Here is a 23269-nt window from a genome sequence, read left to right on the forward strand (position 1 = left end):
GAGTGGGGTTCCTGTGTTTGGGAGGGTGGTCTGTAGCAGGCTATAAACTGGAAGGCAGTTTTACCCACTGTTAGTTGCACATGGATAGTCTCTGATGCTTCGTGCTGTGCCACCAACCTGGAGGTGTGGGTATCTTTGACGAATATTGATACTCCCCCTCCTTTTGTGGTTCGGTTCAAGTTTTGGGGCCGAAAAGCATGGTATGAGGTATAACCTGGTAGTGCTGGGGTGCTCTCGGGAGCCTTGAACTAGGTTTCTGTTACTGCACAGATATCGATGTTCTCCATGCTAAGTAGAGTTTCGAGTGCGTGCATCTTGAGGTTTAGACTTCTGGCATTGAGTAGCATTACTCTTAGTTTCTTATCCCTTGTGATACCTATGGAGGTGGGTTTGTCTTTTGAGCCTTGCCTAAAAAAGGCACTATGGGGGTAGCAAGAGCCTTTGCCAATATCCGAAAGCCCAGGGGTGACAGGTGCAAGCCGTCCCTAGCGAAGCATCGTGGCTTGTCGAGCATGTCATCCCAGGCTGACCGGCAATGGATCCCCTTTGAATGACACCAATACTTAAGCCAATTGTTGAAATTGATCATCTTGTCTTCATATTGTGGCATCATTCTTGGTGAGGGTAAGATGCTACTCAAGGTCAGGGTCAAACCGGCCTGGGCTACATGCTCAGAGAGCTCCTCTATGTCTCTCTTCATGGCTGCCAGAAAAGTAATTACTAGAAAATGGAAATCAAAGTCTAGACCAATTTTAGTAGAAGTTATGAATATAGAAACAGAGATAAAACAACTTTATTGGGATCTTTAGAAAAGGGTAGAAGCAAAATACATAAAAACAGGAATTGTGGGAACAAGACATACAAGGGAGGAATTATGTTTAAAAGAAGGCAATAATTAAATGAGCTATATAATGTCTGACTAAAAATGTTTGGGTAGATTATAAGTGATGTATAATGTTTACAACTGGGATTGTGTCAGTATGGCTTGTGCTATAAAATGCTTGCAACTAGGATTGTCACTAAGATTTATTTTCATTTATATAAATTTAAGACTGCACATGTCATAAGTGACAACTTATAACTTAAAGATGTTTCTTGTTAACAAAAATGCTTGCAACTAAGAAAAGAAAAACATACTTAACAGTAAGTTACTGCTCAGGGACTGACATCCATCTGGTGTCAGCTGCCTGCTGTCTAGTTACATTTTCTGGGTGGTGGAGTAAGCTGAAGTCTGTTGGCATGGCAGTTTCCAAAGCAGCAATGCCAAGATTTCTTGGCTGCTACAGATATTAAGAGTTAATGGCTGTTCATGTAACTTCACAGAGCTGACAGCCTTGTACCACAAGTCTTTCAACAAGTTTCTGGGGTTTCACTGGACTTCTCCTTTGGGCCTCTTTTCTCTGTCCTTTTGAGGGGGGCATCTGAGCTACCAGCTTGTTACATGTCTGCAGGCATGACAGGTTTATGTAAAGTGACTGAGTTTCTTGCTTGTAAGATAAGTCTAAAAGAAATTTTGCTTCACCACAAAGACTTAGTAAAATCCCTAGTAAACCTGACATTCACTAACTCTGTGCTTTGCACCTATGCAGTAAACATACGTATGAAAGTCTCCATAATATACATGGCATTTGCAAGCACATCAACTAATTTTCTAAGGAGTGGACATGACTATCACCACTGTTTTAGGTGTTTGCTGCCCTGCCAGCTAAAAACCAGCACAAGCTCCAGCAAAACATTATGCAACCTATACACAAGATTAGATGAAACGATCTCCAATGGGTATTGCTTTATTCATAGGTTTACACCAACAAACAAACACACCTTCTTATAGTACTCATGAACACGATAAAGAAGTAAAGATGACTTGGGTGGATGTACATTAGTATGTCTGATATAAGGTGGCATCAGTCAGGTCATGGTAAAAGGGTGTCCAGCTATGGAAATCAGGCCTGCAGCACAACTTCCTGCAGTAAGGACTGAGTCAAGAATATTCTCTGGCAATTCATTAAAATGTTTCCAATCCTACTACCAACCATGACCACACAGCAACAAAACACACAATACAAAGTCTAAAGCAGACAGCAGCAAATCAGAAGGAAGATCACACAAAGGCTCACAAAATAGGATTCACAGGCTGTGTTATTAAACCTGCAATCTAGTAGCCTTAAAGAAGGTGAATGCTATCTTTCTATGTAAACATCTCATCTCCCATATAAAGGATGAGATTGTTTCATTATGATGGCAAGCGAGGTGCTTTGTTTTAGTACTACAGGCAGCTTACTCAATATGTGCATGTGAATCATTGTTATGTTTCTTTCTTTTTCCTCATTATTAATCCAAGGTTGTGCATAAGAATGCCTGCATGAATATGTGATACTCAAGCTATGTACTCTAAGCATATATTTTCGAACAGAATTGTGTGGGTACCTCACAGCAGTCCATTTGCCACTAAGTATGGGGATGCAGACTTCCTATGTATTAATATACTCAGTATTATCCCTAATGTGAAAAAGGTGAAAATACCAACTGGGGTCTGTGTTCCTTCTATAAGTAATGGCTAAGTAACAGTTTCAACTGCAGCATCTAATTATCCTCTTCCAAGACTCGGATAAAAATAGTCTTAAGAACTAGCACAGGTCCACTATGTTTAATATTTACCTGACTCATACAACCGAGTATTTCAGTTCTAAAACATTCATACTTTTTTTTGGTTTCTAAGCACAAAATTCTCAGGTTGTTCAGTTTGTTCTGATATGGTCTACATGAACAATCCTGGGCAATCATAGTACACAGTTTTTACACATGGATATTTAAAAGAGATTCTACAGTACTCCACAGAAAGTTATTACAATGACCTGCTTAACCCAGACATGTTCCTGCTTCTGCTGCTTACACTCTAAAAATTCTTGCCAATCTAGTATGCCAATGCTATACCCATGGTCAGCTGCAGACTACACAAAAGGGAGAATAGTTACCCTTACTGGAGATGGACTTGGTGATGCACTCTTTGTCATTTGTATAGGTGGTGCAGGTGACCAAACAACTGAAGGAGATCGAGATCTGGAGCAGGAGCGAGATTGAGACCGAGATGGCGATCGTGACCGAGACTGAGCCATCTGATGCATTCTTGATGGTGGTTCTGGAGACCTTGACCGTGATCGAGAAACTGACACTCTCCTTACTGGTGGTGGACTTGGTGATTGCCTAACAATAGATGAATAATAATTAAAAAAAAGTTGCTTACAATTAAAGTCTATAAAACGGTTACCAATTCTATTTTGTTACTCAAACGTCTACTCAAGATTATGAATTACATTCTCATTTTTGAAACATCATTTGAGTTATTTAATACTATTTAATCAAAAGCAAAATCACTCAACTGAAATACTATTTTACCATCTTCAGTACATCCAGGACTGTGTACAGGAATAAGGAAATCAGAACAGGCCTCCAAACCTGCACTCGAGAACTTTTCCTGATTTCACATCTCTGTATTTGTGAGTACATGTGCCATATCTTTTAAATGCACAAAAACGTGACTATGCCAGATACAAGAGTACAAAATACGACAAAAGGAAAAAAGTGATATAAAAATTAAAAAATTTAAGCATTCACCTGGGAAACACCTGTTATCAGCAGATGGGAGAGAAATGCCCAGGTACTATAGGGATAACTAACAGCATCCGTTGTACAGTACCATAAAAGAATCAAAGATGTACTCATACTTATGTCCATCATTGAAGGGTGTTATAATAGTGAGGTGTGACACTTATGTAGAACCTCAAAGAGTACCTATAAATCACAAAAAATGAGGAAGACAGGAGCCAGAAGAGCCATATGATCAAGGAAGAAAATGCAGAAACAAATTCTACTACTGAAGTAGAAGTCTAAACTATTGAGCTTAATGAAGGTACGGACTGAAAATCAAGTGGTGGAGCCACTAATTTCCACCATGCACACATTCTTAAAATAAATATAAGAAACAGCTCCCCCTACCTAAACACCCATCCACCCATGACAGACAGACAGCAGAAAACCCAGTTAGTAGTCAATAATGACATGGTCTGACAGCTTCAACCTCATTCCAGAGTGCAGGAAATAAACTGGTTTGTTCAAAACTTGTATACCCTACAAAACTACAACAGCAAATAAAAGTAAATATCCAAGTTATAGAGGATGTTTACCCTGGAATCATTCCCTCTCCTCCCCTTAAAAGAAATAGGAAAAAAAAGGTGACTAAAAGATCAGACACTGAGATTCCTGAGAAGCAACTGGTATGCAGGGAACATTGCACAGTTTTCCCAAGACTCAGTCTCCCCCTCCCCTGAAACTGTGAGTAAAAGATCCAACACTACCTTCAGATTGAAAATCCTCTGGTATATATGAAACACCAGGTGGGATTCCTGATAAAACGCAGTTTGGAGTCAGTGAAGTGTGCGGAAGATGTATAAGAATTTTGGAACACTGTTTCAAAAGAAAATCAGACCTGCTGAAAACACAAGGATTGGATGTGTGTTTTGGGATAATGAATGCACTGATTTAATCAAGTAGGTGGGCCGCTCACAAAACTCTTCTCAGCTACAAGTTCTGAACATACACAATTAGGTTCAAACAATTATGCCACACAAAGAAAAACTCCACCTTATAACTCAAAAATATGCTTTTTTTCATTGCATATCTTTGTTTTCTGAGCTATTTTAATGCCTCAAAAATCACTTAATTTTACACTTTTAATGCTTTTCCCACAAAATGGTGGCTAATGGGGCCTGCCTTGGTAACATGATCTTGTTTTCCTACTTTCATTCCTTCTTCCCTGAATATATTTCCTGTCCTCTTTATATGAATCATATGAGGCATAAGGAAGTGGTGTTTTATCATGCCATTAAGATAGAATGGCAGGACTGTGACTGCTGTTACGTTTCCTTGAGTGAGGCTCATTTATGTGCCTGCTAGAGACTGTTCTATGCTATAAATAGCGGTTACTTCTAGCAAAAGTAGGTAAGTAAATAACAGGCTTTTCTAAAGGGATTCTTTTGTAGTGCTAGGGGAAGTGAAAGACCTTCCTCCACACACCCATTTTGAGATGTAAAACTCTCACTGCGGTAAATTATCCATGCTGTATCATGTACAGCTGACTACTACTGGAAAGGACTACAAAGCAAGCCTGTCTGCTACTTCCCAATGCCTTCAGTGGGAAGTTTTTCTCTCTCTCATGAATGATGCAGAATTAAAATGTGCTTTACTAGTTCCTTAATGTATTTACAGTTTGTTAACCAGGAAAGTGAACTGGTCCCAGGACCATCTTCAGCCATGACATGGGCTACACTGGCAAAGATATTAAACAATGCACTTAGCAATGCAAAGAAAAAAAAAAACACTGCATGTACAATACATAGCCAAGGTGTGACAATGAAGAAGTAAAACATTAAACATTTACTAGAATGTATACATTAATCATGCTTAACTCTGTTAACTTTATAATAAATAATGTGCATCCATACTGCACAAATCACAGCATTGTAAGATGTTTCTGTTCTCTAACTAGGAATCAGTAACTGAATATGTTATGGCTTCACAAAAGAAAAAGGGTGAGGGGATAATTATATTTGCATCACTTTTGTCTTCCTAAGATAGTATGAAAATATACTAACCTACAAATTTTGGAATGGAACAACCATTACAGTGGCACCTAATAACCAGTATGGTGAAAAAGATTTGGAAGATGTAGAATGTAGGAAAAAGGATGCTGGTTAGGATTATGACAATTACGTAATACACACATGGATGCACACATACAGTCTGTGTGTATCTGTATGCGTGTGTTATGTACAGACACACACACACATCTCAACCTCTTACAGCAAGAAATCTAGACAAAGCCATAAATAATTGGGGGCAATGGCCACAAATTGGGCCAATTTTTAAATATTGCTCTTAGAAACTTAGAATGTTGATAGCATAACAGTAGAAAGTTGATAGAATAACAGGTTTTACATTAACAAGAAGCTTCTGAAGGGTATAAAGTCTGAAATTTACATGCCACTGAATTGTCAACCACAATTTTATGAAAAATGGACCAAAAATATGAGGCAAAAATCTATAGAGTTGAGAGGTATGTCACTCATCCATATGTCATGTGTGACTAAGTACAAAAATATCTAATGATTGGATGGGAAATGGGAAATTCACCCTGGGGATCACTTCTGTGGCTCTGCTCGACAGGGGCACAAGAAAATAATTTTCTTGGGTGGCGAAAGCCAGGGTACATTTTTTGGCTAGGCTTGTATGGGCCCTAGGGCCGATAGCCTAGTACCTACCTATGAACCTATTGCATATTTCTCTCTAAATGTATTATTCACACGGTACTGCATCCCACATATAGTACTACATGTCATACACAATGCAGCGGTGTGTGTTTGTGCATACACACACATACAGTATACAAAATATCAATTATGATTTGTTTTTACAGGATATGAAGTTTACACACAAGCATATAACCTATTTCTCTGTTATACACACATTTTTGTGCATAAATGTAAGATGTGTTGTATATAAATATGCACACAAAGACAGTCAGACGTGCAATTAAATACAGTTAAAGTACTTCAGATTTCCTTTTCTTAATGATTTTACCTCATTCACTCCAATAGAACTCAGGAAGTTTGCACTGTAACTTCCAGTGGGCAGAGCAGAGCCTAAGTCACTTCACAGAATCAAATTATGTCCATATCTCTGGAACCATAAGGATTATGAAAGACATATAAAATGGCAAACTCTTAAGCACAAAATTATTTTTATAATGGCAGTATTCTTCAGGTTCTAGGTCTTAAATTAGAAGTTATGTACTCACCATAACGTTCCATCTGAGTAGGTGTATTCATTTGTCTGCAACCTGTGGGTTATGGATCCGATATCGGATCCGAACCGGCATGGTTTACCAGCTATGGATCCAAGCTCTCAGCTCCTCCCCTCACCCATAATACCCTGCTCTACCCTCATGACCTCAGATCGAGTTTGACAACAGCAAGAACACCCTGAAAAGGGTAACACATAATATGCAGGAAACTGAAAGGCCAGGGGGATAGGAGGGTGGGATGGTTGCAGACAAATGAATACACCTACTCAGATGGAACGTTATGGTGAGTACATAACTTCTAAATCTGAAGTAGGAGATTCATTTGTCTGCAACCTGTGGGACAGAGTCCCCAGCTACTTGAATCTTGGGCGGCCATCATGGAAGGATATTCCAGAGCACCGCGGAGCCAAAGGATGCTCTACCCCTAGATGCAAGATCCAACTTGTAGTGGGAAATAAAAGTATGAGATGAAGCCCACGTGGCTGCTGCACAAATATCATCTAGAGGAATCCTAGCCTTAAAGGTTGCCGAGGTAGATACTGACCGGGTTGAATGGGCGTGTACACACTCCGGTGCGGGCCTTCCTGAAGCTTGATAAGCCAATAAGATACACTGTGAAATCCAGCGAGACAGAGAGACTTCAGAAATTGGCTTGCCCAAATTAAATTTAGCAAAGGAAATGAACAGCTGGTCGGATTGCCTATGACCAACCGTTCTGTTTAGATAAAATCTAAGTTGCCTGTGAACATCTAAGGAGTGAAGCTTGTATTCACCTTTGTTTTCATATTTAGGAAAGAAAACAGGGAGGTTACTGGATTGATTAATGTTTGCTTCAGAAGCTACTTTAGGAAGAAAGGACGGGTTGGTCCTGAGGTAAACACGGTCCGGATGAAAGACCAAGTAAGGAGGTTTAGCTGATAATGCTTGGAGCTCTGAAACTCTCTTGGCCGATGTAATGGCTACTAAAAAGGCTGTCTTGAAAGACAAGAATTTGAGATCCACCGTGGCCGCTGGTTCAAGGCGGTCAAGGCCTGGAGAACTAAGGAAAGGTCCCATGGAGGAACCGCTTGTTTTACAGGGGGCCTGAGAAGGAAAGTACCTTTAAGGAAAATTTTACACAACTTGGCTGACATGAGTGGACTAGAGTCATGACCAATGTGATAATGTGAAATTGCCGCCAGTTGTACTTTGACTGTGGAACTGCTGGCACCATCGTTAAAGAGTGGTTAAGAAATCAAGCACTAAAGGGAGAGGAACTGTGAAGGGATTCAGGCCTTGCCGCTCCGCCCACAAAGAAAACCGTTTCCACTTGCTGCGGTAGACTTTCCTAGTGGACGGTTTATGAGCTGCCACCAGGATTGCCTTAACAGGGGACGAAATACCGGGAGTCCTGATCAAGAGTGGAACTGGAGCAGCCAAGCAGTCAGCTTCAGGTTGTCCAGGTTCGGAGGAGATATGCAGGATGGATGAGATATCAGATCCGGAATGGGATCTAGAATCCAAGGAGGATTCACCGAATGAGACCTTAGGAAGGGGAACCAGATCTGTCGAGGCCAAAACGGAGCAATGAGAATCATTCTGCAACCCACCCGAGAGGCTTTCTGAAGAACTTGGAGCATCAGAGGCAAGGGTGGATAAGCATACAGAAGACCGGGTGGCCAAGCATGCAATAGAGCGTCTCTTGGAGAACCTCCTGGAGGAGGTATCAGAGCGAAAAAACTGTCGCACTTGGTGTTTGAGGGAGAGGCAAAAAGATCGCATGAAGGAGTTCCCCACCGTGCGAATATGCGTTCCGCTACTTGAAAATTGAGAGACCACTCGTAAGGGGTCAGAATGGTGCGACTGAGCTTGTCCGCCAGGATGTTGGACCGACCCGGAATGTGCGTTGCTATTAGAAAGCGGTTGGTGGAGATTGCCCATTCCCAAACTCTCATGGCTTCTCGACAAAGAGGCTAAGACCTTGTTCCCCTTGCTTGTTGATGTACCAGACAACTGACATGTTGTCCGATTGAATCGCAATTGTTCCCAAGGGAAGAAAGTCCTGAAGTGCTAGCAACGCTAAGAGCACTGCTCTCATCTCTAGAACGTTGATATGCAGTAAGGTCTCTGAATCGCTCCACGTGCCTTGGACGGTCCGGCCCATGAAATGCCCCCACCCGAGGCAGGAGGCGTCCGTGGTCACCGTGGCGAGAGGGGAGAAGCACAAAAGGCGGCCTCCGTGGAAATCTGGGGAGTGAAGTCACCACAGGAGGGACCGCTTGCAAGCCTTGCTGATCGCAATGGGATGATGCATAGGGAGAGCAAGGTATGACCATTGTACTAAGAGAGTCCACTGGAGGATGCGCATATTGAACCTGGCAAGAGGAAGAAGTGCTATAGCAGACGCCATGGACCCTAGAGCCCTCAGGACCAACTCCGCGAACAGAACTTGAGTGGAGAATGGCCCGCACCTGGAGCTGCAGATTTTGAACTCTGTCCGCAGTGAGGAAGGCTTTTAAACTCCTTGTGTCTAACCTGGCCCCTATAAAATCTAAGAGCTGTGTGGGCCAGGTTGGATTTTTGTATTTATTGTAATGCCCAGAATGGGAGCAAGATGGAGAAAGGAGTCTCGCGCCAATAGTAGTAGATGCCTTGTTGGGGCGGTAAGAAGCCAGTCGTCCAGGTAGGGGAAGACCTGCACCCCCTGAAGCCTCAGGTGGGCCGCTACCACTGCTAATACTTTGGTGAACACCCTGGGGCTGTGGTGAGACCAAAGGGAAGGACCCGGAACTGGTAGTGACTGGCTCCCAGCCGGAAGCGGAGGAACCTCCTGGAGCGCCTGTCCATCAGGATGTGGTAGTACGCATCTTTGAGGTCTATAGAACACATCCAGTGATTTTCTCCCAGAAGGGGGAGAATAGATTGCAGAGTGACCATTCGAAATTTTTCCTTGGGGACTGCCAGGTTCAAGAGAGAAAGGTCTAAAATTGGTCTTAGATCCCCGTCTTTTTGGCACTAAAAGAACCTGGAGTAGAACCCTGATCCGATCTGGTCTGGGGGGACGGGCTGGATGGCTCTTTTCTTTAGCAGATGGCCAATTTCTGCCAAAGCGGCCTCCCGTTGACCGGGTGGAACGTCTGGGAGGGACTTCAACTTTGGTAAGTGACGAAAAGGGATGCGGTATCCTCTGGATATGATTCTGGAGAACCCAGCGGTCTGATGTTATGGACTCCCATGCCGCTAGGTGCCCCGAAAAACTTCCCCCGACTGCCTCCAGAGTGGAGCAGCCGGGCAACCCCTCAGGGTTGCTGCGCAAGCCGTTCAGAGAAGGGTTCTCTGGACCCGAAGTTCCTGGGAGCCCCTCTGCCTCTAGGGCGGCGTCCTCCCTGTCCTCCTCTGCCACGGAAGGACTGGTTGTCCGGAGCAGGCTGGGATTGCTGCGACTTCCGGAACCACATCTTCTTCTGACCCTTTTGGTTCCTAGAGTAGGGCCTCTGGGGTGCAGAGAAGCGGATTCCGACGGCAGACAGCGTCTTCCCGTCCTTCTCGCTCTGGGTCAAAGTGTCGCGAACGGTTTTGCCAAAGAGGGCAGAACCATCAAAGGGGCGTTCGCAAATGACGCTTTGAAGGGCTCAGAAAAATCGCAATGACGGAGCCAGGCCTGACGTCTAGTGACTAGACCTGCCCCTGCAGCTCTAGCGGCGCCTTCCGTAGCATGGGAGAGTAACCGCATAGAGGTATTGGTAACTGATCTAAGAGTGGCCATGCGGGTGGAGTGCAGCATTTTGTCCTCCTCCGACATGGACTCTGGGGGAGATGCAGCGTATTCTTTAATGAGATCTCGCTGCATCCTAATGACGTGTGCCAGGTAGTTCAGCGCCCCTACCGAGAAGGTCGCTGAACTAAACATCCGCTTCCCCAAGCGGTCCATCATCCGAGACTCCTTGCTCGGGGGATGGACTGAGGGACTCTCCTGAGCAAGTTCCCTCTTGGTGGCCGCCGCCGTCAACATGGCATCTACCGGAGGCCCCTTACTCCAATGGGCATGGTCAGACGGTGGGCTGAGGATCCTGTCTGGCCTCTTAGGGATTGGCTCCACGGTGTCTGGTTCCTTCCACGCCCTGGTGGTAATGAGGTCCACCAGGGGGTCGGCAGGAGGGGACACCCAAGAGGTAGACTGGCCCGCTTCAAATGCCTCCAAGAACACGGACTCGTCCGAGGAACACTTGGGGGCAGACCACCCCCCCCTTATACAGAGCATTTCCATGATGTCTCCAAATGAGACATCCTCGGGGGGTGACCGTGGGGAGCCTTCCCCTTCCTCCAAATCCGTGTCTTCCATGAGAGACTCGGGGGAGTCAATGTGCCTCCTTTTGTACGTATGCTTGCGAGGAACATCCTCTGGGGGGCTGTCAGAGGACTCCTCGCAAGCAGCAACCTGTTCCAGGGGAGCAGCTTGGGGCACAGAAGCGGGCTGTCCCAAGGGCCGGATGGTGGAAGCCTGACCCAGTGCAGAGGGAGCGGGACGGAGCGAAACAAGTGCCGGGGTCCGGAGACCCTCAACAGGGCCCTCTCCACTACATCAAAGGCGAAGGGCCGACCTCGACCAAAGGATCCGACAATCGGCTCCCCTCGGATCCGAAGAGTGGATCTGAGCCGGCGCTGGCGCCGGATCCGAAGGACAGTGCGCTCCGACACAGGCGGCGCCGAAGGAGCACTGATCCCCCCGGATCCGAGGCTCGGATCCAGGCTCCGAGAGGTCGGATCCGATGCACTCGAGGGCAGGGTCGGATCCGAAGTACCAAGTACTATCGGCGCCGACCCACCCCCGGCTCCGAAGCTGCTCGGCTCCAACTGCTCCGAACCCGGGTAGCGGGTCGGAGAAGGAGCAATCGGCTTGAAAAAGGGGGTCGAGCTCCCCCCCGGGGGGGGGGGGAGGCAAGAGCACTCCCATCTGCATCTGGGCCTGGATGAACCTTCTCATCATCCGGTCCAGATCAGCATCCGATAGGCTGTACGTTGATCTCGACGAGGCTACCGAGGTAGGCCTTGAGTGCCTCCTCGATAGCCTCGACGGAGATCGGGTCTCCTCCTCCTCAGGTCCCGGTGAAAAACACACTGGAGACCGGAGCCGAGGAGGAGGAGATCCAGCCGACAATGGAGCCGGGGGAGAAGCCCGCTTGGCTGGCGGGGCCGAAACAGAGGTCTCGGCCCGCCGCTTGTGGTGCTTCTCCCTCCGGTCTCTTTTCCTAGCATCCCTCTCCTCCGAACCAGAAGCGGGAGGTTGAGTCCCAGGAGGAGGAGGGGGAGCCGGAGAGGGAATAACCGTGGGGACGGTTACCCCCGAAGGAGCGGAGGTCGGAGCCGAGTCCGGCGGTAAAAGGCCCGCCAAAACAAGCTTGGACCTCCGCTCCTTCAATGCCCTGGGGTTGAACCCTGCACAAATGGAACATCCAGATGTGAGGTGTTCAACCCCCAGGCATCTAACACAGTGTGGCCATCAGCTGGGGAAAGCTTATGGCCACACTCGGAGCATTTAGAAAAAATAGACTTGGGCTGCTCAGACATCCCAAGCTACAAATAACAGTTACTATAACTAAGGTAAGTAACTAAAAAAAAACAAAAATCACTCACAGGCCCAACACACACACTACGCTACCAGCGAGGGGAGGGATATAACTTTTAGATTAAACACTAAAAAAGTAATAATACAAAAAGGGAAACCTACACTTTCACTCAAATCAACCAAAAAATTCTTTAAATTTTACAATTGAAACACTTAAACTAGCACTTAGCTGGAGAGCTGGAAAAACAATCTGGTCACCATGCGCGGCAAACGAGATCTGAGGTCATGAGGGTAGAGCAGGGTATTATGGGTGAGGGGAGGAGCTGAGAGCTTGGATCCATAGCTGGTAAACCATGCCGGTTCGGATCCGATATCGGATCCATAACCCACAGGTTGCAGACAAATGAATCTCCTACTTCAGATCCGGATTTTATAAGTCACAGTGAACACAGTAACTATTACCTTTGTAAACAATATAAATATCTCAGCAACCACTCAAGTTACAAATATACTGTCAACAACAGTTTATTCATCTAGCTGAGAGCTTTCACATGAGGCTAAGGAGTTCTGCCTGTGTTACTTGGTTGATAAGATATTTAGAAAAATGTGAAAATGACATCTTTATAAATTAATATCATAAAAACAGTTAATATCTATTTACCTGCACTAGACAGAAGTCAAATGTTAATGCAGTTGGAGTTTGCTATTGTGTAAGCTTTAATACAAAACCTTTTAAAACCTTGTACATAGGATGGTTTTGGAATTATTGATGCAAATATGAATAAGCAATGTTTGATGCCTAGAGGCGTCAGTAGAAGTTAACTGCAGATGCACCTGGAGGCGTCACTCGAATGTAATGAGTTAATGGAAGGGCACACCAAACATACGTTAAAGTAAATCCAGCTGTACAGTAAGGTTGCCATCAATGGTCATATTTTCTCTGTGGACTGGAAAATGCTTTTGCACTCTACTGCAAACTGTCACAAAGTCACAGGGAATCTCTTACCATGGATCTGTGTACCAGATAGTTACCTCCTTTGGGGAAAAAACATATACCCATTAATTACCACATAGGTGGCAGTACACTAAACACCGAAAGTGTGATAAGAGACTTAGGGACACAGGTGGACAGTAGTCTCACCTTTGATAACCACACACCCACAACAGTCAGGAAATCCTTCTATGTGGCACACCTCATCACTAACAGCTTTTCATCCAGAAAAAAGGAGGTCATTGTCCGACTGTACTCATCCCTCGTTAGACCCATTATAGAGTACAACGCCCCATTTGGTATGTACCTCACAAGACATCTGCAACAACTGGAAAGGCCACAGAAATACCTCATTAAAAGAATCACAAGCCTAAAGCGAATGCCCCTATGCTGACCACCTAAAAAAACTCTAGCTATACTCTGTGGCATTATCTTCTACTCAGAGTTAATTTCTGCTTAACATACAAGGCCATATCAAACCCTGAGCTGTTGGACATGCTACACAAAGAAATCCCAATCCCTCAGAGCCACATGTTCCAGGGATCTAAACCTTGTCATTACAATGAGCAAAACATGCCTGGAGGGATAAGTTCCTGACCCAGAGACTCCCCATACTCTGGAATAGACTGCTCATACATGTCAAGCAGAGCATCTCCTAGGCCCTCTTCAAAAGAAACCTTGACAACTGGATGGGAGATAGGAAATTCTCCTCGGGGATCACGTCAGTCACCCTGCTAGACAAGGGTCCAGGGAAGTAAATATGGTGGGATGAAATATCCAGGGAATTGTTATGGCTAGGCTTGTATAGGCCCCTAGGGGCGATAGCCTAGTGCCAACCTATGAACCTATATGCATCACCCTCTGGAAAGATGTCAAAAAATGCATAAATTACCTTTTTATAAATAGAATCCGTGCACTTAGTTGACAGAGTGACAGGTGGCCTGCCTTTCTGTAGTTCTGTCCTATGCAGGAGGGGGAGGCTTGAAAATAGTAAATGTGTTGATACTTTACAAAAAAAATATTTTCTGACTTTTCTCTAAATGTCACAGAAATCTTACATATCTTAACATAAACATTATTACAAATAACCAACATTTAAAGCGCATCATTTCAGTACTGCGATGCTGCTTATGTAAATTTGTCAGAAGAGGTGAGAAAGAATAGTTGCGTAAAATCTTACCATAACCATAGATGTCCTCTTCCATGTTGCAGTATTCTAAACATGAGGGATCCTCTGCCTGAGGCGACCCAAACGTCCAGCCCATATACAAAAGCTTAGCCTGGCTGCTGTATGGTGCATGTGACGTCACACGTAGGTACCACAAACCATGGGCCATAAATGTGGCACACAGACCTCACAGCTGAATACCCCAGTCAGCCAGTAGTCTAAGGGAAGCTGATCAGGATGTCATCCAGAGAGGGAAAGTTAACTGAATATAAAGGAGATGAAGAGGTAGATGTTTTAGTGGGGGTAGGAGGGACAGACAGAAATACTGCAACATGGAAGAAAACAAACTATGTTTATGGTAAGATTTTACACAACTATTCTACGTCATTCTATTGTCATGATGTAGTATTCTAAACATGGAGAGCACCAATGCTCAGCCTGTATTATGGGTGGTGGCAGAAAAACCACCTTCTAAGAAACCATGTAGGATAGCTTTTGCAAAGCCTGACCTAGCCTTGGAGATACAGTCTAGCTTGTAATGTTTAGTGAAAGTGTGTACTGAAGACAATGTGGCTCTCTGTAGGACAGTGGCAGTATCTAAACCTTTGACAGACTCCCCCGAGGAGGCCATAGCCTTGGTAGAGTGGGCCTTTACAGCACAGGGAAGGTGTTTTGCCATGGAAATAGTAGCAGAACATAATGGTTTTGGAAATCTATGAAGAAACTGTTTGTTTGGAGACAGCTATCCCCAGAGCCCTGGGGGTGAAAGGAGACAAACAATGGGTTAGACTTTCTAATATTCTTAAGTCTTGTCCAGGTAAAATCTAAGTTGCCAGTGAACATCAAGGGAATGGAGCACTCTCTCACTGTCATTCTGTGGAGAAGGAAAAAAGGTTGTCATGTGGATGGATTGTTTAAGCGAAAGTTCACTGACCACTTTAGGCATGAAGGATGGGCTTCTGTGAAGGGAGACCCTATTCTTATGAAATATCAGGTATGGTGGGATAGCCATAGTGCCTATTACTCTGAAACCCTCCTAGTCGAGGTCAGTGCTACTAGAAGCACTGTTTTCCAAGTGCAAATCTTCAGGGAGGCTGATGCTGCTGGCTAAAAAGGTGCACTGGTGAATTTTTTTAGAATGTACTTCAGGTCCCAATGAGAGGGAATGGGTTTTCTTGGTGGCCTGACATGGATCACACCCTTACAAAAACGCTTTAGCTCTAATCTGTGTAGCAAAGACGGATTGAGAGGTTGGCACATGGAGATAGCTGATAAACGGACTTTCACTGTGGAATACGAAAGCTTTTTCTTCAGAAGTTCACACAAGTAAGACATAACTAGAGGTACATCTGAAAAAGGATCTAGTTATTTGTGGAGACACCAACTGGGGAACCTTTTCCATTTAGAAAGGTAGGATCTCCTGGTAGTGGGTTTCCTGGCCTCCTGCAGGACAGAAAGCATGTCCTCTGAGTAAAGGTGTAAGATTTTGGGATCGTCCTACTGAATCTTCAGCAGGACTGTCTGTATGAGAGGGAAGAGGGGAATGCACAAAGAAACATCCCCTTCCAGGAAATCGAGAATGCATCCACCCTCCATGTCTGAGGAGAGGGAGTCCTTGTACAGAACAGCTGTAGTTGCCTGTTCTGAGGCGAGGCAAACAGGTCTATTTGAGGTATACCCCACCGGTGGACTACATCTATAAACACATCCCTGTGCAACATCCATTCATGGTTCATAGATATTGACCTGCTGAGAGCATCTGTCTGAACATTGTTTTGTGATGGAATGTAAACTGCCTGTAGCATTACCTTGGATAGGGAAGCCATTACCCAAGCTTGGACAGCCAGCCTGCAAAGTAGGTAGGATTTTGTTCCCCTTGTTTGTTGATGTACCACAGGACTGTGGTGTTGTCTGAAAATGTTTATAGGTCCTGGGTGAATGAAGGGAAGGAATGTCTTTAGGGCTAGGATAAGGGCAGTCATTTCCCTTATGTTTATGTGTTTTTTTTCTTTGATGGTAGTCCCAATGTCCCTGAACCTTCAGACCAGTCATAGTTGTTCCTCATCCCAGGTCTGATGCATCTGTGTACATTTGTTGATGTGCAGGGAGAGGCTGTAGAAGAAATCCTGGGTTCAGGTGAACTTGCTGGATCCACCACCAAATCTCTTTCTTGAGACATGGGAAGAAGGGAATCGGAAATTCTAATGGATGGGTGTGTTGGGACCAAACATTCTTCAGGTACCACTGAAACTTTCTCATGTGTAGTCTAGCTACAGGCAGCATTACAAGTGTGGCTGCCATGAAGCCCAAGAGGTGTAGAAACTCCCTGGCTGAAATGCTGCTGGCTAGGAGTAGATTTCTGAAGTATGACATTAAAAATGTGACCTTCTCTGGAGGGAGGAAGGTCTTCATCAGATCTGTCCTTATTCTGCACCCCAGGAACACCTGATCTTGTGAGGGGGTCCAGGGAGGACTTGAACTGGTTGATGGTGAAGCCTAAGGCTTCTAGGAGGGAAATGGTTAATAGTAAATGCCTTTGGAGGATATCTGGATGATCTGATTGGATAAGGAGATCATCCAAGTAAGGGTAGACCTGAATGCCTTTTGTTCAACAAAAGGCTACGCTACCACTGGAGCTAGGCATTTTGTGAATACATAATGTGGACAAACCAAAAGGCAAGGCAGTAAATTGATAATATGAGGACTGCACAGTAAAACTTAAGTATTTGCAGTAAGATGGGTGAGAATATGGATGTGAAGATATGCATACCTTCAAGTCTAAAGTGGCTAGATATGAACTGGGGGTCAAAAGTAGAAGAAGTGTTTGAAAAGAGAGCATGCGAAAGGTGGGACCATGGAGAAAGTGGTTTAGTAGGGACAAGGGACAGGTCCAAGATGGGTCTCCATGGTCTATCCTTTCTTGGGACTAAGAAGAGTATGCAGTAAAATCCTAGGCCTTCCTGCCCAAGTGGGATCTTTTGAATTGTGCCCTGACAGAACAGATCTTGAATGACCTGTGGGATGAGGTGAACATGGTCCTTTGGGGGATCTGGGATTCCTTTTGGGATGGGTTCTTCTTTCCAAGTCATGAAATACCCTTTTTCCACTACTGACAAGACCCAAGTGTCTGATGTGATGTGTTGTCACAGGGGAAGACAGTGAGAGAGGTGGGCAGAAAGGGGAAGATTGTTGGTAGGAGTCTGACAGTCACACATTGTTGGGCCTGTCAGGAAAGGGAGGTCTAGGAGTAGATTGGGGGAAGGTATGCTTGGCAGAGGATGACTTCCTGGCACCTTTTTCTTTGCTTTGAAGGGGGTGGTGCAGAGGCCTTCCTAACAAAATTGGGTTTGGTAGGGTAGTTTCTATGAAACTTTGGCACTGTTGATACAAAGAGATGCTTGCGGTCCTGCAACTCTTGCAGAGTCTTAAAAAGCTCTGCTGACTGTTTACCAAAAAGAAAACTATTATAAAGTGGAGCATCCGTGATTTTGCTCTTAAAATCATCAGGTAGAGGTTGTAACTTAAGCCAGGAGTACCTCAGAAATACAGAAGCAGAGGCAGCTAATCTAGATGACACTTCTGCAGCATCACAGCTGCATTTTATGTAGTGCCAAGAGACCTGTGCTGCTAAAGAAAGGGTAGAGGCAACCTGTGCATTGTTAGAGGAATCAGAAGCAGCATTAAGTTGGTCTAAGGCCTGGGTAAGAACCAGGGCATATTTCATCACGAGTTTGGCAGTTGATGGCTCTGAAGGCCAGGGTAGAAGAGGTGTAAATTTTCTTTCCTAACCTGTCCATCATTTTGCTGTGTTTATCTGATGGGAGCAAAGAAGAAGAGGGGATCTTTCTTGACTGCTTTTATGGTGCGACAGCAACTACAGCAGGGTCTGCCAAGGAAGGCTTAAAGAGAAATTTACAGTTGTCAGGTACTTTATAGAACCTGTCTGGTCTCTTTGGTGCAGGTGGCTGAGCATCAGGAACTTTGGAGGATGAGGCAAAGGCATCCAAGTATGCAAGGATGACTGTAGGGATGGATGAGGGAGAAGGAGATTCCATCTGGAGATGCTCATATCATCTTTTTTTCAACCTCTGTCATTTGAGTGGAATCCCACTTGAAATACTCTCTCATTTTGGTAATAGTTTTTCCAAATGTAATGTCTTCTGGTGTGGAATTATCTTCTAGGGAGTCCCTCTTCTGGTGAGCAGTATCCTAAGGGGGAGGCTACTTCAGAAGTATAAGAAAGGGACTCATCAGAAGATGAAGAGGAAGATTCCTCTACTGGAGTTTGAAGCAAGGGGCCTAAGGATGCAGGCCTGGAACTCAGGGCTGGCAGAGCAGACAGGGCCTGTGAAGTTGCAGACCTAAGGGCCATGAAGGCCTGGAAAAGGGACTGGGAAAATGCTTGCCAATCCAGGATACCCTTAGAGGAAGCAAACAAGTGTTTAGATTTTTGCTTCTTTTTGAGTGAGGGCATCCCCTTGGTCCAGTCTGAAGAGGTGTAGGCCTAGGATCCAAGGAAATAGAAGGAACAGAGGAAGACTCCTCGGAAATGGAAGCTGGCAAAGGGTGTCCGGGCGAATCTGGTTCCTTCCCCCCCAACATCAGAAACTGATGTCAGAATAACCTCCGCGGACATGCTGGCCGGAGAAACTAGAGAGGTGTCCGAAATGGAACCTGTTGTAGTCGCTAAAGCCATTGGATGTACCTCAATCCCTAGATCGGCGGATGGTGGGATGTCCGCATCCAGAGGCGCAGGTGCTTTCTCAGGCCTTGAAACTTTGGCCTTTTTTTTTAGGCAGTTCAGCTGACACACTGGGCATTGTTTCCATACCCAAGGCTAGTCTTTTAAGATGTTGGTTCTCAATGAAAAGATTAAGGGCCACTAGACGGCTGCTCAGAGTCTTCGGAACAAACAACTGGCAAACAGAGCAGGATTTGTAGTCTTAGGAAAGCCCTAAGCAAAACAGGCAGAGGTCGTGGATGTCTGCGTGGAATTTGACATCCGCACTTGCATTTTCCCTTCCTAGATGACATGGACAGAATCAGCTAACAATTAAGCAAACGACAGCAACAAGATCCAGAAAAAAAATAAAGGATCCCCAATGGGGTACTTATCTTTTTAGACATCTTTGGCGTGGAGCAGAACAAGCGAATGGACGTTCGACTGGCGGCAGAAAAGCTCTGAGGTCTGTGCGGCGAATGTCACTTTTATGGCCCATGGTTTATGGTACTTACATGTGGCGTCCTATGCACCATACAGCAGCCAGATTAAGCTTTTGTATATTGGCTGGGTCTTTGGTTCGCTCAGACGGAGGATCCCTCATGTTTAGAATACAACATGGGAAGAGAAGGAAATCTGCCTTTAAACCCCTGACTGATCTAACTGCTTTGTTCTGCTATGAAAGGGGAGTGTTAAGTTCTCCTCCTCTCTGCAATAAAACACTGGAAAACAGTTCCACAGTTTTTATTTTTTTAATAGCAGCTGCTGTGCTTCTGACATTAGCAGGATGAATTGCCCATCTAAGATTGACAGCAATACCTGACAGGATAAACTACAGATTTATCTGTGTCTATGGTACGTCATGCAGGCGGTGACAAATTCCACAATGTGAGAAGTTAAGCTAAAAAGCAGTGGGTGGGTTTTCCCTTCCTTTGATTCCAAAGCAAGGAACTGAAAGTTTTACAAAGTACAAGCAGGTTTCCAGTACCTACACAATACTGGAACCATCTTGTAGGGAGAAAGCAACCTAAGGATTGAGTTAAACTGTAGGAGAGGGCAGAGTTCTGTTTTAATACTTGAGCAAAATGCTGGTTTCTACAATTACATTACATTTAGAGAAAACTCACTGGAGCATGCAAGAAACAGAAAAAGAATCTTTACAATCAAATACCGCTAACTTAGACTGCAAGTCTGGTGGCCTGTAGTAATATATTAATGATTAAGAAAGAATAGTTGTGTAAGAACTTACCATAACCTTAGATGTCCTGCTCTTCCAAGTTGAAGTATTCATAACAGCAGGGAGTTGCTGCCAGCAGCGCCACCTTCCGGCCAGTATACTAAAGTCTTATTTCTAGAGGGTATGTGTGATGTCCATTGTTAGAGCCATAAACTGACGTAGGGTATAAAGGTGACGTCTGCACACACCCTCCTCAAAATGAACTGCCACATACAGTAGTACTCCTATGAGTAGAAGAGTCCCAAGGGGACCCTTGGAATTACATGCAGGCTACCGTCAGGGAAGTAAGGTGGTTTGTGTGAAGTGGAGACATTGGGGGTATCAAAGTAATGTCCCCCCCTCCCCAAAGTCAGAATGGCAAGCAAGACGTTAACGGTAGGGGGGGGGGGACTGAATACTGCAACATGGAAGAGAAGGACATCTAAGGTTATGGTAAGTTTTTACACAACTATTCTATGTACTTCTATTCACATGATGCAGTATTCATAACAGTAGTGAGAGCATCAGAGCTTTTAGGTATGGTTTTGGGTGGAGGTTTGGGTTCCCTGGTCAATAAGCCCTTGGAGGACAGACCTGGCAAACCCTGCCCTAGCTCCAGAGACTAGGTCCAGTTTGTAATGTCTGGTAAAGTAGACTAGGTCTAGTTTGTAATGTCTGGTAAAGGTGTGGACAGAAGTCCAAGTGACAGATGAATATGTTAGTCCTGAGTGCAGAAGCTCACACAAATAGGAAAGGACCATAGGTATAGAGGTAGCTAGAGGGTACTGTTTTTTCCGTTGACACCAGTAGGAGAATCTGTTCCATTTGGATACATAGTTTCTCCCGGTACTAGGTTTTTTGGCCTCCTGCAGAACACTGAGTATGTCCTCTGAGTATAGGTGTCTGTAGGGGATCAAAACCCATAAGGTTAATTTCAGACTGTCCACCTGAGGGTGTAGTAAGGATCCCCTGTCCTGTGTGAGTAGGCCTATTTGGTGGGGTATCCTGTGGTGACTGCCCTTGGCTAATAGGTGTAAGAGGGGAAACACCAATACTGTCTTGGCCAAAAGGGGGTCACCCATAGGATTTTTGGGTTGTCCCTCTGTATTTTCTGAATTAGGGTGATTGGGGGAAGGCAGAGAGGTACATTTCCCCCCAAGAGGAGGAGTCCACTTTCCACGCTTGTGGATGTGGATTCCTTGTGCAGAATTTGGGCATCTGTCTGTTCTGGGCGGAGGTAAAGAGGTCTAGAAAAGCTTCCCTGTGAAGCATCCATTCGTGACTTGGAGCTAACGTTCTGCTCAGGTAGTCTGTGATGACAACCTCTGTGGAAGGGATATAGATAGCTGGCAGATGAATTTGAAGAGATACTGGTAGGTTCCAGCTCTGGATTGCTAGGCTGCACAGAGGATAGGGACTTTGTTCCTCCTGCTTGTTGATGGACCACAGGAGTGTCATATTGTCTGTGATTACTTTCAGGGTTCCTGGGTGAAGGACCGATTTGAAGTTTAGCAGGGCCAAGTGTAAAAACCTCATTTCTTTGATGTTGACATGGTCTCTTTACTCTTGAGTTAGACCACGTGCCTTGGACAGAGAGTTGTTTTTGTCTTGTAAGTAGTACTGCCCTCCAACCCAGGTCGGAGGCATCTGTGGAGACCCGTTGTAAGGGGGGGGGGGGGAGCTGGGATCTGAAGGTGGATCCCTTGGCAGAGTTGAAGAGCTGAGATCCACCACTGGATTTCCTTCCTCATACAGTGAAGTAAGGGGAGGGTGTTATCCAGGGGCTGGGAGTGTTGACACCATAGATTTTTCAGGACCTACTAGATTTTTCTCATATGGAGTTTTGCTAGAGGCAGCATGGGTGTGAGTGATGCCATGTGTCCTAGAATTCTTAAAATCTCGAGCTGGCAAGGCAATGTGGGAAATGACTCTCTGAAAATATGGACAAAGGTCTAGGAATCTTTGATCTGGAATGAAGGCTTTCATAAAAAGAAGTTATGTACTCAGCATAACGTTCCATGCGAGTTATCTCACCTTTATTCTCACTGATGGGTTCGGAGCCAATCCTTGGCTCAGACACGGCCTATAGCAAAGCTCAAGGTTTGCCAGTAGCTCGAGACCAAGCCCCTTATCCCATGACGCACTGCTGGAATTACCTCAGATCTTGTTTGCTGCGTGTATATATACCCCTGTAAGGGGAGCACTCCCTAAGAAGGAAGTAGTAGTATTGAACAACCAGGATGATACTAGCCTCTAGGTCAACTGTCAACCAGGAGGGGGATGAAGGGAGGGACGTGAGAATAAAGGCGAGATAAACAACTCACATGTAACATTATGGTGAGTACATAACTTCTTTATGTGAAGTTGTTAAATCACGCCATTTATTCTCACTGATGGGTAGCGTCCCTAGCACCCGCAATCCTGGGTGGCTCACAGGAGTAGTACATTTTTCAGGACCGTGGAACCAAAAGAAGACCTGTCCCTGGAAGCTTTATCTACTTTGTAATGAATGATAAAGGTATGAGGCTTAGACCAAGTGGCTGCAGCACAAATGTAGTCAAGGGGCAAATAAGCTTGAAAAGCAGAAGACAATAGAAACGGCTCTGGTTGAATGAGCCTTTGCTTTGTGTGGCAAAGGTATGTTAGCATTTGCATGAACAAATGAGATACAATCCGATAACCATTTTGAAAGGGTTGTTTTAGCCACTGCTTTCCTGGCCTCCAAACAGGATACGAAGAGTTGACCTGATTTTATAATATTCTTAGTTCT

At 44.9% G+C, this 23269-nt stretch overlaps 1 protein-coding gene across 1 annotated transcript in view; it reads right to left on the reverse strand.

Annotated features, from left to right (window-relative positions):
• SRRM1 (serine and arginine repetitive matrix 1) overlaps positions 1-23269 on the reverse strand; it is a gene marked incomplete in the record, with an annotated part of 1602281 nt that overhangs the window by 225605 nt on the left and 1353407 nt on the right. Inside the window, 1 exon segment of the mRNA XM_044083096.1 lies at positions 2976-3204. Within this exon segment, the coding sequence (XP_043939031.1) occupies positions 2976-3204 (229 nt within the window).

The sequence above is a fragment of the Protopterus annectens genome, chromosome 1.part1, assembly GCF_019279795.1.
Source record: "Protopterus annectens isolate FY-2018-M chromosome 1.part1, PAN1.0, whole genome shotgun sequence".
Lineage (NCBI taxonomy): Eukaryota > Metazoa > Chordata > Ceratodontiformes > Protopteridae > Protopterus > Protopterus annectens.